This window comes from Choloepus didactylus, chromosome 15 (genome assembly GCF_015220235.1).
Source record: "Choloepus didactylus isolate mChoDid1 chromosome 15, mChoDid1.pri, whole genome shotgun sequence".
In the NCBI taxonomy this organism is placed as follows: Eukaryota; Metazoa; Chordata; class Mammalia; order Pilosa; family Megalonychidae; genus Choloepus; species Choloepus didactylus.
In genome coordinates, this window is record NC_051321.1 from 29,010,685 (window position 1) to 29,026,348 (window position 15,664).

Consider the following 15,664-nt stretch of genomic DNA (forward strand, 5'->3'; position numbering starts at 1 on the left):
TGTCCCCTCTTTAAAATGGTATATCAGAGGACACAGAATGCCAGCAGTGGGGCTGGAGCTTAATTAATTGATTACACTTTCAGATATCTCAAACTAATTCATGAGATATTTCACATCCAAATATAGAGAGTTTTATTGCAACCAGAGAGTTGGAGCTCCTGGCATTTGTAGACTTACTTCAGAGGAGCCCAGAAAAATGCTTACTTTGCACTAAGAGGGTACAGTCCCAGTTTACAACCTACTCCTATATTTTCTTTTTCTGTTAAAACAACCTGCCAATAGAAATAAGAATGAAATAAAAATCAATAACACAAGCTGGAAATCTGCAAGATAGCCAAAATATCATATAGACTGAGGCAGGATAAGAAAGTAGGTCACTGAATTTGGAATACTTTAACTTGCATTTGATGAAATATCAGTACAGTAAACTTCTCAAATAAGTTTTTCTGACTCAATGTCAATGGCTTGAATGCTGACGGTGCCTTTATCTTCATAATGAAACTGAAAAACTCACTTTCTGAAAATAGAAAATACCTATGGGCACAGGCACATGAAATTTTAAGTCTTCCCTATTTTTCTTGCTTTCTTATTTTATCCTCTATCCTAAATTCTGAGACACATATCTATGTTTCTATCCCCTTGCTTTTTATGTTATATTATCCTATGCTATATTATAAAATGGGGGATATAAAGTATCTATCTCATAGGCTATTGTGAGAATTGGTGAGAAAATATTCACGTGTCATCATAAATACCTAGCATATAGAAACTTAATCACTTAATAAATGTTAATAATCATGATAAATTACATTATGCCATAGTACATTAAATTAGTTCTTAATAAATCAATTTGATTTTCTATGAATCAACTCTATTCTCCAAGAAAGTAACAATGCACAGTATACTTCTCTCATATGACACAAAAAGTCTATAATTTGTAGATGTCCCTTTGATGCCCTTCACCAGGGTTCTACCCAATTAAGGATGCTCTGAATAAAATGTCAAATTGACATCAAAGAAACAGGAGCTGCATTTCATTATGAAGATATCTATACAGTAGATAATATTTCTTTGATCAATTTTTATTTCCTCGCTTGCTTCTAAGTCCTTGAAAGCACATTATTCATTTCTTGCAAACTATCTAGAAGAGCTTTGCTTGATATCGTTATAGGCAAATGAATTACCTAGAAATTTGTAGGTAGGGATTTATGGTGAAAAAATGTTGTCTGGTATGTAAAATGTCTGGGAAGATATTGCCAGAAGTTTAATATTCAGAACAAAAAAAGAGGGATCCTGAAATGAACCAAGTGTACTGTTTGCAAAATGTTCAGCAGATTTAATAATTAATGAGTATGGTTTTACCTAGAATTTGTGAATGTTTTGAAGGGAAAAATATGGTGGATCACAACTTATGATGCCATTCCTTGTGCCTAGAAATTTATCTGAAGAGTAAAATTCAGATCCTAATAGAGGAAAAATCATGAGACTAAGAAATGCTGAAACTTTAGCAGTTCATGGTTCAGCAAATGCTTACTCCCTCCCACATCCCCACCACCTCCATGGGAGGTGTTGATGTCGGGCATGGCCATGTGACTTGCATTAGCTAATAGGAAGTTAGAGAACATTAGGCAAGTAAGCATGCAATGTGCTTGTATGGTTGGGTTTGTCTTTTGCACTCCTTCCTTTCACCATGAGAAGAATGTGCATCCAGGAAGATGTGAAACATGTGGAGTAGAACTGGACCCAACCCACAGCCCAGGGCAAAGCCCAGTCAAGCCCAGCATAGATCAGCTGAACCCCAGTCAACTGAAGGTATGTGAGTGAGAAATAAATGCATATTTTTATATGCCATTGAGATTTGGTCATTGTTTGTTATGTAGCATTATGGTAAGCGTTGAATAACACAAACATGTAAGAAAAGGTTTGAGATTCTGAGCCATCCAATTCTGGCACGAAAGGGGGTCTTCTTTCTTACTTGCAACTGCCAAGTTAAATTAATAAAATGTAATGTAAGGCTTTTAGCATCTTAGATTTCCCCTTTCTTACTCTAAACCAGGAAGTATCAGAAGCCAAATACGGAGGTTGTTTTTGCAGCCCAAAAAGAAGAGACCATGCCGGAAGTCATTCAGAGCTAAAAACGCTGAGGATAATTCAGTTAAGATCTTCCACCATAGCCACACATTTCAAATGAATTTAAAGGGAAGTAAATATATTCTTGAAGAAGAATTTAATACAGATTTCCAAAAATTACTCTTGGAGTACTTCATTTAGATGTCTAATTAAAGCTTTTCACTCATTCTTTCAAAAAACATTTGAGAACCTGTTTGGTAAATAAGTAATATGAAGAGCTCAAAATTGAATCAGACTTGTCCTTCAAGGAACCCATAGGTAGTATAAGGCAGATATGCACTTAATGGTAAACTATGCAGGATTCCTCAACTGCCAGGGAGGGGAACCAAGTAGAGGAGCTAGAGATGTTTCAATAAAGCTCCTTGGAAAAAGTGGAATTTGGTTAGGTCTTTGAAGGAAGGGTAAGCTTTAATTAATATTGTTTCTTTAGTTTTATCAGGATACTAAATTAATACTATTCATTTTAGAAAATCTGAAAAATGCAGAGATCACACAAAGGAAAAATTAAAATAACTTTATCTCTACCACCCAGAGATAACTGCTATTAATACAATGGTATATTTCCTTCCAAATATTTTTCCTATTAAAAAACCAACAAAAGAGCTTACTAGGCTTCTGCTTTATCATCCTGTCTAAATTCTTATGGAGTTCTTTTCTTCATCCTTCTACATACACTCACATACACACATCTTCCCACCAGGGCAGGTTGCTATGAGGGTCAGTGATTTTACCTGGAACAGACATGGTCAGTCTGCATACACGGTCCTTTCTTCATCTCCAGAAAATGTTTTCCCATTACCTCTTTGATTTGGGGCTCAGTTCCACCATCAGAAACCAATTATCTGTAGGCGGGTTCCTATTTCCTCTCCTCCTTATCTCCCATCCTCTCTTTGACAATGTGTTTCCCTTTAACCTTTTTCCTCTGCTGTTCTGAGAGAACTCTTCAAGTGTGCACTGCCCTCCACTGGCGCCATTTACCACTTCAATTCTGTTCTTTACTGATTTCAGTGTGGATTTGTAAATCTGCCATTGTTTGTTTTTGTTTCTTTACATCCATTCCTTTTTTTATCCATATCTTCCTTTTTATTTCATCTTTGCTTTTTCCTAGAGGTAATCTCATCTTGGACTTATACCCCAGTGCTAGATCCTTCCAGGGTCACCCAGTCCTTAAGAACAACAACAAATGTCTGGAATTCCCATTCCATGTGCAGGAACCCAGCATCCCTCCTAACATCTCTAAGAATTCTTGAGGAGATTAAATTTCTCCTACATATCTGTGGCTTTGAGTTCCTCTTCCCATCAAATTCTGCATTCTCAGTTGGCGTCTCATCTCCTGCATGTACTATCCCTTTTCTAGGATGTGTTACCTCGCGTTCCTCACCACCCCAGTCCCGCCCTTCCCAAGTGCAATCATAGCAACAGGGCTGAAGCAGACTTTCCTGAAGGTTTGAGGTACAGAGTGACCAACTGAAAAATGAAATATTGGACATTCCTGTTCTTAGCAATCCCTGGGTCACTCCTGCCTCTGGGAACTCCCCACCAGCCATCTCTTCCTGTTGTCTGCTCTCCTCTTTCATTCTTTTTCATCCCCTCCCCCATCTTGGTGCTGACCCCTCCCACTCTCCTTCCCAATTTCTGCTACATTCATGGGTACTGGGTCTCACTCTGGTTCACTGGGCCTCATGTCTCATACCAGTGCAGGTACCAATGTATTTTACTAAACAGAGATTGGCACCAGAAACCAACATTTTCTCTGCATTTTCTTCTACTACATTGAACCTTGTGAGTCAATGGCCATGACCAGTTCCCCCACTGCCTGCCCACTTTTTTTCTGGGTTTGCAGTATTGCCTGACTGCAAGAAGCTGGAGTGACACCTGATCGGTTCTTAGGTAGAACAGGGAAGTGATGGTGGGAGAGTTCTGAAGCATCTTTCTAGCTCTTCTCAGACAATCTCTTTTATGAATGAAATCAAGGGACCATGAATTGAGCTCCAAGTAGTTTTCTCAACTCAGCACTGTTGTGTTTACAATTCTCATCCATTCGCATATATTTAGCATTAGGCTTTTTGTCTGTCTTAGTGTTTGATGCTGTTAAAAGTTTTCATCTTTTTCTGCACCTTACTGACATTTAGCAAGAAGTTGAGAATAACTATATTCAAATGCCACTATGAAGAAACACTCTGGACTATCACAAATTTATTTATTTGTTTGTTTATGAAATATTTACATGGCATTTACTATGTGCCAAATGTTTTTCTAGTACCTTACAAATATTACCTCATATAATTCTCACAACTACCCTATTGATATATGCCTACAATATTTTTTATATGCATACAGACAAAATTGGGGTCAAACCATATAAATTATTTTGCACTGTTTTTATCCAATTCATATTGTTAACATGTTCCTCATTTTAAAAAAAATATTTTTCAAAAACATGATTTAAATGGCTACATAACAGTAAATCAAATATATGTAGCACAATTCATTTAACCTTCCAATTTTTTGACATTTGGGCTGATTTTTCTTTTTCCTTGTTGTAAATTATTGTTTGAAGAATATTCTTTTCTATAAATCTTTGCATTTCTTATTTTTTCTTAGATAAGATTTTTAGGAGAGAAAATGCTGTATCAAAGGAATAGATTTGGAATGATGTATACTCACTCTAGAAGTAAATGAAAATGTAAGTTTCATGACATCCTCACCTGCCCTTGCTATTATTCCTCAACCCTATGAACAGAATGCACGAAAGGGAGCTTTCTGCCTGTAGCAATGAGAATGTGTGTGTGTGTGTGTGTGTGCATTTTAAGAGAGTAAATAGATAAATAAATAAATATTGGGAGGAGGTTAAAAAAAAAAAAGGCATACATGTCCTTAACATGGAAGTCTAGAAATGACACAAATTGCTGTAGCAACAGACATATGCTGTCAGGGCTTAAGTAAGAAACAGAAAAATTGTAGTTGATGAGTAATATACGAAGAACTTGTACTTAAACTATTTTGGTGGGCCATTATATAACTTGGTGAAGCTAAACATCAGAAACTGAAAAACAGTTAAAAGAGAAACGTGATACCAGTATCTCTCCTTTATAAAGAAGCCAAGAAAAATAAACAAATTCTATACTAAAATTGGTGATAGCATTCTTTTTACCACTCATCATCTATCTATTTACTTAATAAACATTTTCTTTTGTCTACTATGTGCCAGGAATACTGAAAATAAAGAAATAAATGAGGTAATGCCTTTGCTCCCAAAAGCTCACTGTAAAATGATGCAAATAAATAATTACATTAGAGATTATAAGTGCTCTAGAGATGTCAACAAATCCTCCTGAAGCAAAAAGTAGGGAGCGACTAGCTGTGCCTGGAGGAGTTAGAGTAGGCTTGAGCCAGGAGATGAGCATTAGAACTGAGTCTTAAAGGATGAATAGGAGGTTGCCACACAGGGAAGGGGAGGAAGGACTTTCAAGGAAGAACAAATAAAGAACTTGAACTTAATCTCATAGATTGGAGTATCCCAACTGCTGACTGGTACTCCTTCAAACCTACGTATCTAAATATCTGTTCATCGTTTGTTAAGTTTAAGTGGGAACAGCTGATTTCCTATTAGTAAAGCTTGTTTCCTACTTTCTTTATATCTCAAATGTTGCCTGTCCCCTTATCTTCTTTGAGATTCCAAAACAAAACAAAACAAAACTTAAACATGCATGAGCATTGATGAACGCTGTAAAATTTACTATGGATATCATTGAGGAGGTGGAAGAGAGGGCTTACATTGCATAGCAGACAACATGTTGCTAAGAAAAAAACCTCATTAAATGGGTCTTCTTAGACTCACAGTTAAAATTTTTCCGCATTCCCTAAGCCCCCATTCCAGAATCACTGTTCTGTGCCATCTATGAATGCACTAAAGAGAGCATTCATGTAACTGCTTGTGCTTAGTGTTGGTAATGTGCTAAGAAAATTTGTTAAATTAAAATCCTATTCCCTGAGTCATTCTGAATGCCTCTCTCTGAGACTTCTTCCTCTGAAACAGTTTGCAAGAAGTAGAGATCTGGAACTCAGCTATTCAGTGTGGGGATTTCCACCACTGGTGGGGTGTTAGGTTAGCAAAAGTGTTAAAGTAAAAATGCTCTTTGAACATATGACACATCTTAATTTGAGTTCATTTAATTGGATGCTTGTCTCCTAACAACTAGCTGGAATTGCTGCTCTGAGAGGACAGGAGTTTCAGTGACAGGTGGAGATGAGAACAAGGGCTTGAGAGACAGCAAGACTATCAGACATGGTGAGGTCAGACTGGAAGGGAAGAGGGAGAGCATGTGTGGCACAGAAGTTAGGAGAGGGATCCAGAAAGGGAAAACAGGAGAACATCAAGGACATGCCTTGCACAATTTGGCCCAGGATCAACTCTGAGACAGTTCTATTCTGTCAACATCAATCTCCTTAAATCTCCATGCAAAACATAAGTTGGAATATGAATAAACCATCTTTACAAAAGTTTGTGACAATCAGAAATGCACAGGAAAAAATGTGCACGTGGTCTTCCCACAGCATCGAGGAGTGGCTTACCTTTTGGGTGAGGTCACTGGCTTCGTTGATGTACCGATCTCGTTCCTTTTCCAGTTGGAAGATGATCTTTCTCTGTTTCTGAGCCTCATCCTTATAGTTCTGGATCTCTTCCTCCAGGTTCCTCTTGGCTTGTTCATGGAGCTTCACCAGGTCTATCTGTTTCTGGGTTGCACTGACTGCCTTAAGCATATTCTAAAAATAACAAAGCAGCCATATTACTCAATGTTTAGGGATTTTTTTATTTTAATTTATCCCCTGCTTCATTCCTAAAATAACTGGATCCATTGTCTCTTGGATGAATAAAAATAAACATACTCTCTACATATAAAATTATATTAATCTTGTACAAAGTACTTTAAATAGACATATAAGTGACCCCAATATCCCTGATACAAGGTACTTTATATAAATAGACATATACGTGACCACAATATCCCTGAGAAGTAGGTACTGAATTGTTCTCATTTTAGGGTTAGGAAACTGAGACTGAGTGGGATTAAGCCATTTGCCTAAGATCACACAACTGGGAAGTGACAGAGTCAGGATTTGAACCCAGGACTGGCTGAACCCAAAGTCCATACTCTTAACCTCCACCCAGCTCTAGCCTTTTTCTTGCGAGGTTACAACATTTGAACCTAATCATAGGTTCTGCCTTTGGGCTTTGACTACAAAGTAAAATGAAATGAGCTTATTAAAAATGCAGATCCATGTCCCAATATAACTGAGAAGTTAGGATTTAAGGACTGATTATAATTACTGAATCATTATATGGATATTTCTTTTTACTTTCTGATATATTAGAGCAGACAGAGGAAAATACTGAAACCTGAATTGTAATCCAGCTGCCTTGATCTCTGATAATGATTGTATAGCCTTTATTTTGTGCCTTTGTGATTGTAAAAACCTTGTGAATAACCTTCACTTGTACCCATTTATCCAGTTTTCCAATTTCAAAGTCTTGCAATCACTAAAGACAGCCCCTAATGTTTATTAATGAAGGATCTTGGGTCAGCCCAGAACTAACCCACCCCAAATCCAAAGTTATCTTGATAACTGAAGCTGGATCTAACCAAAATGGGCCCACCTGATATGTGCAGTAGCTTAGACTTTAACCTACAGTCACCTATACCACACTATAATACTAAAAATCACGCCCATCATCATATTTTGCATGAGCTTGGCTGCCAGAGTTGCCTTGCTGTTAACTCCGTGTTTCGGGGAGCTTGGGCAGCCAACCCAAGACACTTTCATCTCAGCCTCAGAAATCACCAGTGCTGATTTAAAAAAAAAAAAAAAAAAAAAAAAAAAAAATACAGGTGCCCGAGTCCCATCCCAAACCCAGTGAATCAGAATCTCTCTAGTTGATGTCATGCCCATCAGCATTTTCTTACATACATTCTTGAGTAAGAATGTAATCAATCTGCTCATGCTCAATAATTAGATCACCTCTAATTACATAATCTGGAGCCACTGTGCTCATTATCCTAAAACCTGCCCATCTTTTGATGCTTTAAAACTATCAGAATTACTGCAGTTCAGAGAGACAGATTTTGGACCAATAGGAGGTCTATTCTCCTGCTTCGTGCCTAGCTAAATAAACTTTTTCTCTCTTTGAGACCCTGGTGTCTCAGGAATCAGTCATTTGAGCACATCAGGCAAAAGAATCCACCGCCTTGGTCCGGTAACATCAACTAGAGAGATTCTGATTCACTGGGTTTGGGATGGGACCCAGGCACCTGTGTGTTTTGTTGTTGTTGTTGTTGTTGTTGTTGTTGTTTTAAATCAGCACTGGTGATTTCTGAGGCTGAGATGAAAGTGTCTTGGGTTGGCTGCCCAAGCTCCCCTGAAACTCGGAGTTAACAGCAAGGCAACTCTGGCAGCCAAGCTCATGCAAAAGGTCTAACTCTTTTGCAATAGGGCCTTTAGATTTTTGTAACTCAGTAGAAAATCTAAACTTGAGAGCTGTTGGTGGCAGCCATTTTTTCTGTCATATAAACTAGGAAACAGAGGGAGTGAGTCTTCACTGAAAGAGAGGAATGAAGCAGAAACTCAACGGAAAATCTAGTGTTAGAGCAAGAGGGCTTTCTGTATATCCCAACAATGCCAGGCCAGGTTCCTATCAGTTCCTGAGGAACAGCTGTATCCCGGGGTTCCATGAGGCACCTCATATTCTCTTCCCAAGTCTTTAGCCAGTACAGACCCGCAGCTGGAACTGAAAACCACCGGACTATAAATAGGTAAAAGTTAAATTAAAACTTAATTGGATGACTACATAGAAAATAGAAAAAGCCAACTTTATTTTCAAGTATTGAATTAAACATTTGTTTTATAAAAGACAAAGCCATTTCAACATGACAGTGGAAAAAAAAAAACAAAATATATTAACTTTGCTGCTTGTCAAATCCCCATCACTCATTCCTTTGATGAAGGTGGCATGTCAAATCAGTGGGGAAAATGTATTATTTAATAAATATTGATTGCGTATCTCAGAGAATCAAGCACTATGCTAGGCATGAAGGATACTAAAGTCATGGGGGAAAAAATGTATAGTCCCTGTCCTAAAGAAGGAATTGACATTCATCAATTCAAGCAAATAAATGTAAAATTACTATTGTGCACATGTCCTATATTGTGATAGAAAACATCCTGGTTGTTTACTAGTATATATATAAAATATAAATTGGATTAAATGTATGCATTAAAAATAAATTAAAAAATCTAAATCCAATAATAGTCTACATGTACAAAATTCAAGAATAAGGAACAGTTTCTAGAATTATTAAAAAAAATTTTAAAAACAGCAATGATTTTCTTAAGACGTGCTTAGCATGTAACGATCTCTAATCGCCTACCATTTCCTGAGATTCCCTAAATGGTCTACTTTAAACTAAAGTGTAGTCTATTCTGTTAACATTTGTTCAATTCTGGGAAACCTAAAGAAATAATGAAATCCGGAATGAACAAATATAGGCCATTTCTACCTTGATGAGATGAAGTTATCTTGGCCAAAAGCCATCAGATTCTCTGTTATGAAAACAGCCTCTCTGCTCTACATCTGGCCTGCCACTTCTTCCTCCCTGGAGGAAATCCTCAAGCAGGAAAGTTTCCTCTAAATCCTTGAAAATAGTTAATCACCTGAGAGAGGCTGAATGGAACCTCTCTAGAAGGAGCTGGGCCACCCTGACTTAATGCAGGGATCTCCAGGCCCCTGCCCTCAAGCTCCCCCAAACCTCTCCCCTAATTTTTTATCACCAGCTGGCCATTCTTAAACCTAATCCCTCAAAGTTAAAATTTTATTAGCACTCACTTATATTTTCTGGAATAGCAAAAATTATAGAGATATGAAATTCAGAAATGTGGATCAACCAGTTTAGGATGCCAAATAACACAACAGCAATAAAAACAGAATCCACAGAAGACTCTTAAATCCCCTGCTGTTTTATATGCTAATGCTCCTTTGTGTTCACAGGTGATAATGCAGTTTCAATTCACAGCCCCATGAATGGCAGACTGTAGGCAGCTGCTTAGAGGAAAACCAAGCACTTTTATTTATTCTAATCTACTTTTGTTTGCCTCAGAGTTTTCTTTCCCCATACAACTGGTTATAGACAGATATTATAGGGCTAAAGAAAGACATTCATTTACCAGTGTTACTGTAACAAACTCACCTTATTTAACATGTCCCTTTCTCTCAGAAGCTCATCCATTGCTTTCTTATCAAGTTCTATTTGTTTCTTTGAAGTTTCCACCTCTAAAAAACCAGGGGGAAAAATAATGAATATAGATTCTCTAAGAGACAATCTGCCAAAGCCAAGGTGATACAAACACTGCTTTAAATATTTATATGTAGCTATAAAGCTACTGTTTATTGAGGGTTACGTGATCTTCCCTGTAACTCAATGAGGTAGGTCTTACAGTCCCACTAAACAGACGGAAACTGAGGCTAAGAGAGTTTAAGCTACATGCCCATAGTCCAGAGCTAGGAGGGGCAGGGTTAAGATTAGAAGGTTGGTTTCTCCAACTCCAAAAAGCCCTTGCTCTTTTTTAATCCTTTTTATTATATGTCATCAGAAATGCAGAAAACAAATGATGAATACAGATAAGCAAAAGGAAGAATATGAAGTCAACCTAAATGTAGTTAGTATTTTGATACATCTATTTCTTTTTTCCTATGTAATATTTCTGTATATAAATATATATGTTTATATATATTTATATACCAAAAGGGAATCATACTACACATACTGTTTTGGAGCTTGCATTTATCACCAACAAACATAAAATAAATGCCGTTCTGTATTATAAATGGCTACATCAAAATTTTTATGGTTCCAGGGTATTTCACTGCATGAAAATGCATAGTTTATTTAGTCAGTCCTCTATTATGTTAACATTTAAGCTATTTTCTATTTTTTTTTTTCCAATTATAAGCAATACTCTATGAAAGTTCTTGTTCATTTGTTCCTCTAGAAGAGGAAGTCCTGGATCAAAGGGGATGTATTTTTTAAGGCATTTCTCTCCTACTGCCAAATTTCTCTCCAGAAAATTAATAGCTATTTGCATCTACACCCACATTACCACTGACCATTATCATTCTCTTTGATCTTCGGCAATCTGATAGATTTTTTAAAAAACTGTATGTCAGTATTTAATTTGCATTTCTTTGATTAGTAATGAAATTGACTACTTTTTCACGTTTAATAACTATTTGTATTCCTGTTTTTTTAATTGCCCATACTTGCTCTTTGCCCATTTTTCTCATGGATCGTTTATCCTTTTTGTGGATTTGTAAGAGCTCTTTATATATAGTAAGGATACTAACTCTTTGACACAATTTTGATCAATTTGCCTTTATAGTCTTTTGTTACATAAAAATATTTAAGTTTTATTTCATTGAATCTCTCAATTTTGGCTTTATGGTTTCTATATTTGCTGTTAACATCATATTTTACTCTTTTTTTTTTTTGCAATTTTACTTTTTAAACTTTAACTTTCTTATATATTGAAATATATTCTGGTGTAAGGCATGAAATAAGGGCCTAACTTATTTTTTCCCAGAAAGAAGCTTATTGTTGTGATACCAATTTTTAAATAATCCATACTTCACACTGGTGTGAAATGACCTAGATCTTAGGTGATTAAATTTGGGTATTTTTCCAGCCTTTCCATCCTCTTCCATTGATTTGTTTATTCTGACATCATTGCAACATTATTTAATTATTGAAGCTTTATAATACATTCAAATGCGTGGTAAGGCAAATCTCCCTCCTCACTCTACTTTTACAGAATTTTATGGCTATTGTCACACGTTTATTCTTCTGAGGAACTCTACAATCAGTTTTCAAGTCCCAAACAACAAAACTCACTGAAGTTTTTATTGGAAATATTAAATGTATAGATTAATTTGGACAGATGTTATATTTTATATTGAATTTTCTCATCCAGGAACCTGGTATATGTCTCCATTTTTCAAGTGTTCCTTTATAGCTCTCAATAGAATTCTATAGCCACTTTTATATATAGGTCTTGCAGATATCTTGCTAACTTTATTCATAGATATTTTATTACTTTGGTTGCTACTGTGAGGGAGATTTTTCCACCATATATTCTAACTGCTTCTTCATATGAAAAAAAAAGTCATTGATATCTATACATTTACTTTATAACCTGCCACGCTACTGAACTCTCTTGTTAGTACTAGATTTTCAGTTCATTTTCTCGGGTTATGTGGTAGAAAATCATACCATATGAATGGCCCATGCTCTTAACCATTACACCAAATGCCACTCTTTGATAAGGTACATCAAAAGAAAGAGGTCCCTAAGAAGAAATGATGTTGATATCTATAAAATAACCAAAAGAGAGAGCCTGATGACCTCTGTAAAAATGATTTAGTGGTGAAGAATTTGGGATCAACATTGAATGAACAAAAACACATTTTTTTAAAGCTTAGAACTACTGGAAGCAAAATACAGAAATTTAAATATGGAAGTATTTTGATCGTCACTTAGCCAGTTAAAAAATGTGCTCTAGTATTTCCAGTTTCCTTCATATCTCCTAAAGGAGGCATTAGATTATTAACTCATGCTAGATTGTAAGCATCCTGAGGGCAGGGACCTCCTGCCCCCAATGCCTAATATAGTGCCTGCCTATCGTATCCCTCAATTTACTGAATGTCAAGATAAGCTGGAATTGCATCTCAATAAAGATTATTTCCTGACGTTTTAGCAAGAAAATTACCTATACTTCTCAAAGACTTAAAGGGCTATTGCTTCTAATAATCTTATCTAGAAATTTAGATTTTGCCTAACATTTAGTGAGATGAGAGCATATGTAGCTGTTTTTATGTTCATCATCACATTCGGTGACTTTCAACTCACAGCAGCCGGCAGGAGGTCTGCGAGACACAGGTGTTCCTGGCTCACATATTCTGGTGGAGTCAGAATTTACACCCAAATTCTTCATTTCCAAGTTCAGAGCTATTTCTGCCACACCAAATTCAACCAGTGGAGCATATTTTAAGGTATACTTTTATTAAGAAAATAGAACTATATCTGGATAATAATAGATGACATTTAACAAGCACCTACCATGTGCAACCACTGTTGGCAAGTGCTCAATTTGTATTATCTCATTTCATACCCCAACAACCATATGTGATGGAGTTGGGATCTGAACCCTAGCAGATCTGTATTCCAAAGTTTGTATCTTTAATGACTCAGCTGTACTATATGGCTTCACATGGCACTTAAATTTAACCTCCACAGGTCAATGTTACAGCTGGGTAAAACAGAGGTTCATCATTTGGCAAAGTAATTGACTGAGAAATAAAATTAGAAACCCCTTATTTTTGCCCACTGATTCTTGGTACAATATTGTCCCAAATGCTGCTAATGGGAGATATTATTTTAATTTATCCCCTATCTTCTGTGGAAAAAGTGGACTCAAGCAAAAGGTCACGTAGACCCCAGATCTAAGAGTAAAAGTGTTATTGCTCCGTTGACAAATGCTGAAAAATACTTTGTGCTATATTCACATCATGCCAATATAACCTGCCGATGAGTTTTTTGTAGAGTTGGTGTTTCTTCAAGTCTCATCAGCTATTCAAAATAATGTCCCCTCCATATTGGCTGTTTACCCATTTGAATGCTGTCGATTTTGCTGATTTCATTTGGCGTGTTTTGTGTTTGTACATATGGAGCCCTGGGTTGCCAGATGATGTTTAGTCATCAATGAAATAATTATAAATGAATAAAACAAAGCACAAAATGCTTCTTGCTCTACCTCTCTCTAATCCCAAGATTTGATTTTTTAGGGTTTCTTTGTGCTGTTCCACTTCAGACTTTTGATCTTCTGTCTGGTGCAATTTCTTATGGATTTGTTCTCTTATTTTGTTGAGCTTTGCAATATCATGGCGCATCTGATGGACTTCCTCCTCTCTGGCCTGAAATTGGTGAGAAAGAATTACCAAAGAGCTGGGTAACTGGATAACAGTAAACTCAGAACCAATAAAAGGAAATTCTTCCCATATCTGTGTAAAGTTGCTCTATGGAACTAAATCAAAACACACACACTATTTGGTCTTGAGAAAGGTTGGAAAACTGTATTCTCTGAATAAAATGCATAGCTACAAAAGCTAAAAATAATGAAAAGACTGAGCAAATCTAATGTCTAAAGGCACAATCTAATTGTTGAATCAAATAAGAATGCTGAGCTGTGTATATAATAAATATATGAATTTTGTATATAAATATTGTATTTGGTTAGGAATTTTCATGGACTCACAGTCATATCTCTCAGAAAGTTATTAACAGGCTACAAAACATCCAAACCCACTCTTGCATCCACGTGGTCACTACATACACCATAGAAGGTGGGTGGGTGGCGGATTCTCCTTCTTCAGAGTGTGTTAGGATAAGGGTGTACATACGGACAGGTGGACAGGACAACAGTAAGAGAATTCTGCATGATGGCGAAAAGCACCAAAATAATTCTAACTAAAGGAAAGCATATCTTTGTCTATGGGCTTCAAGTTTAATGGATTTTTTAAAATTTAAATTAAATTTACCGTTTTAAAACTTTGCCATTCTTAGAAATCACTGGAAAGGCAGCCTTCTACAAACAAAGGTTAGCAATTGTCCCAGCTCTTAAGAATGAAGAGACTGAAATTAACTGTGCCTGTTATCCATGAATTATTGCTAGAGGCAGAATCCTATAAGCTTGGGATCTAACAGAAATATTTCCTCTTTCAAGGTATGCCATTCATGTTATCAAACAAGACAGTTAATGGCATAGGTATTCTTACTTTTATTTCATCTTAGTGGCTAATATATTAGTTTTCCTTAAATAGTCATTTCATCTCTGTTTCAGTTTACAGCTTTTAAATAAAGAATGGTTTCAAGTCAAACCATTCTGGAATGCTTTAAATGTTCCTCAGGCTCATACTCTGTAGCATCTTAAGGCTTCTTTCAAATCTAAAATGTTCTAATTCAGTAGTTATTAATTCAGTTCCCATTGTCAGACTGCAGAAAAATCCCACAAACCCTGCAACGGCATCCAAAACAAGATGAAAGATATGCATGTAAGTGTGTGTACGGGCATGCCCATGTATGCTTTCATCAAATTCTCAAAAGGGCCTGTGACACACAAAAATGTTATGATTCACTGCTTAAATCTATGTGTTATTTTTCATAGGTCACTTGTTTTATGCCTTATTTTCTAACATAACCAGAGTAGGGAATATGGCTTTTTCAGAATTAAAACATAAACATAAAACTGCTCTGTTCAGCATCTAGACATACAATACATGTCCAAGTATAATACTGTTAACTAAACTTAATTTGCAGGTATTCTTCAAAGAGGGCAAGGAGAAGAACAAGAAATCTGTCTTGAAATTTACATTGGACAGAGTGAAAATCATGGTTCCACAGCCCTGGAAGTAAGTAACCAATTGTACCAG

At 36.3% G+C, this 15,664-nt stretch overlaps 1 protein-coding gene and 1 long non-coding RNA gene across 2 annotated transcripts in view; one reads left to right on the forward strand and one right to left on the reverse strand.

Annotated features, from left to right (window-relative positions):
- The window catches only part of CFAP58 (cilia and flagella associated protein 58), a 105,856-nt gene that overhangs the window by 76,833 nt on the left and 13,359 nt on the right, over positions 1 to 15,664 (reverse strand). The window contains exons 7-9 of the mRNA XM_037805345.1: positions 13,990 to 14,149; positions 10,374 to 10,456; positions 6,706 to 6,897 (exon numbers count right to left, since the gene is read on the reverse strand). Of these exons, the coding sequence (XP_037661273.1) occupies positions 6,706 to 6,897; positions 10,374 to 10,456; positions 13,990 to 14,149 (435 nt within the window). The remainder of the gene's footprint in view (positions 1 to 6,705; positions 6,898 to 10,373; positions 10,457 to 13,989; positions 14,150 to 15,664) is intronic.
- Positions 1,780 to 14,141, forward strand: LOC119510919. The gene is made up of 3 exons (XR_005212067.1): positions 1,780 to 1,812; positions 4,735 to 4,816; positions 14,021 to 14,141. It is a non-coding gene; the product is annotated as an uncharacterized LOC119510919 (long non-coding RNA).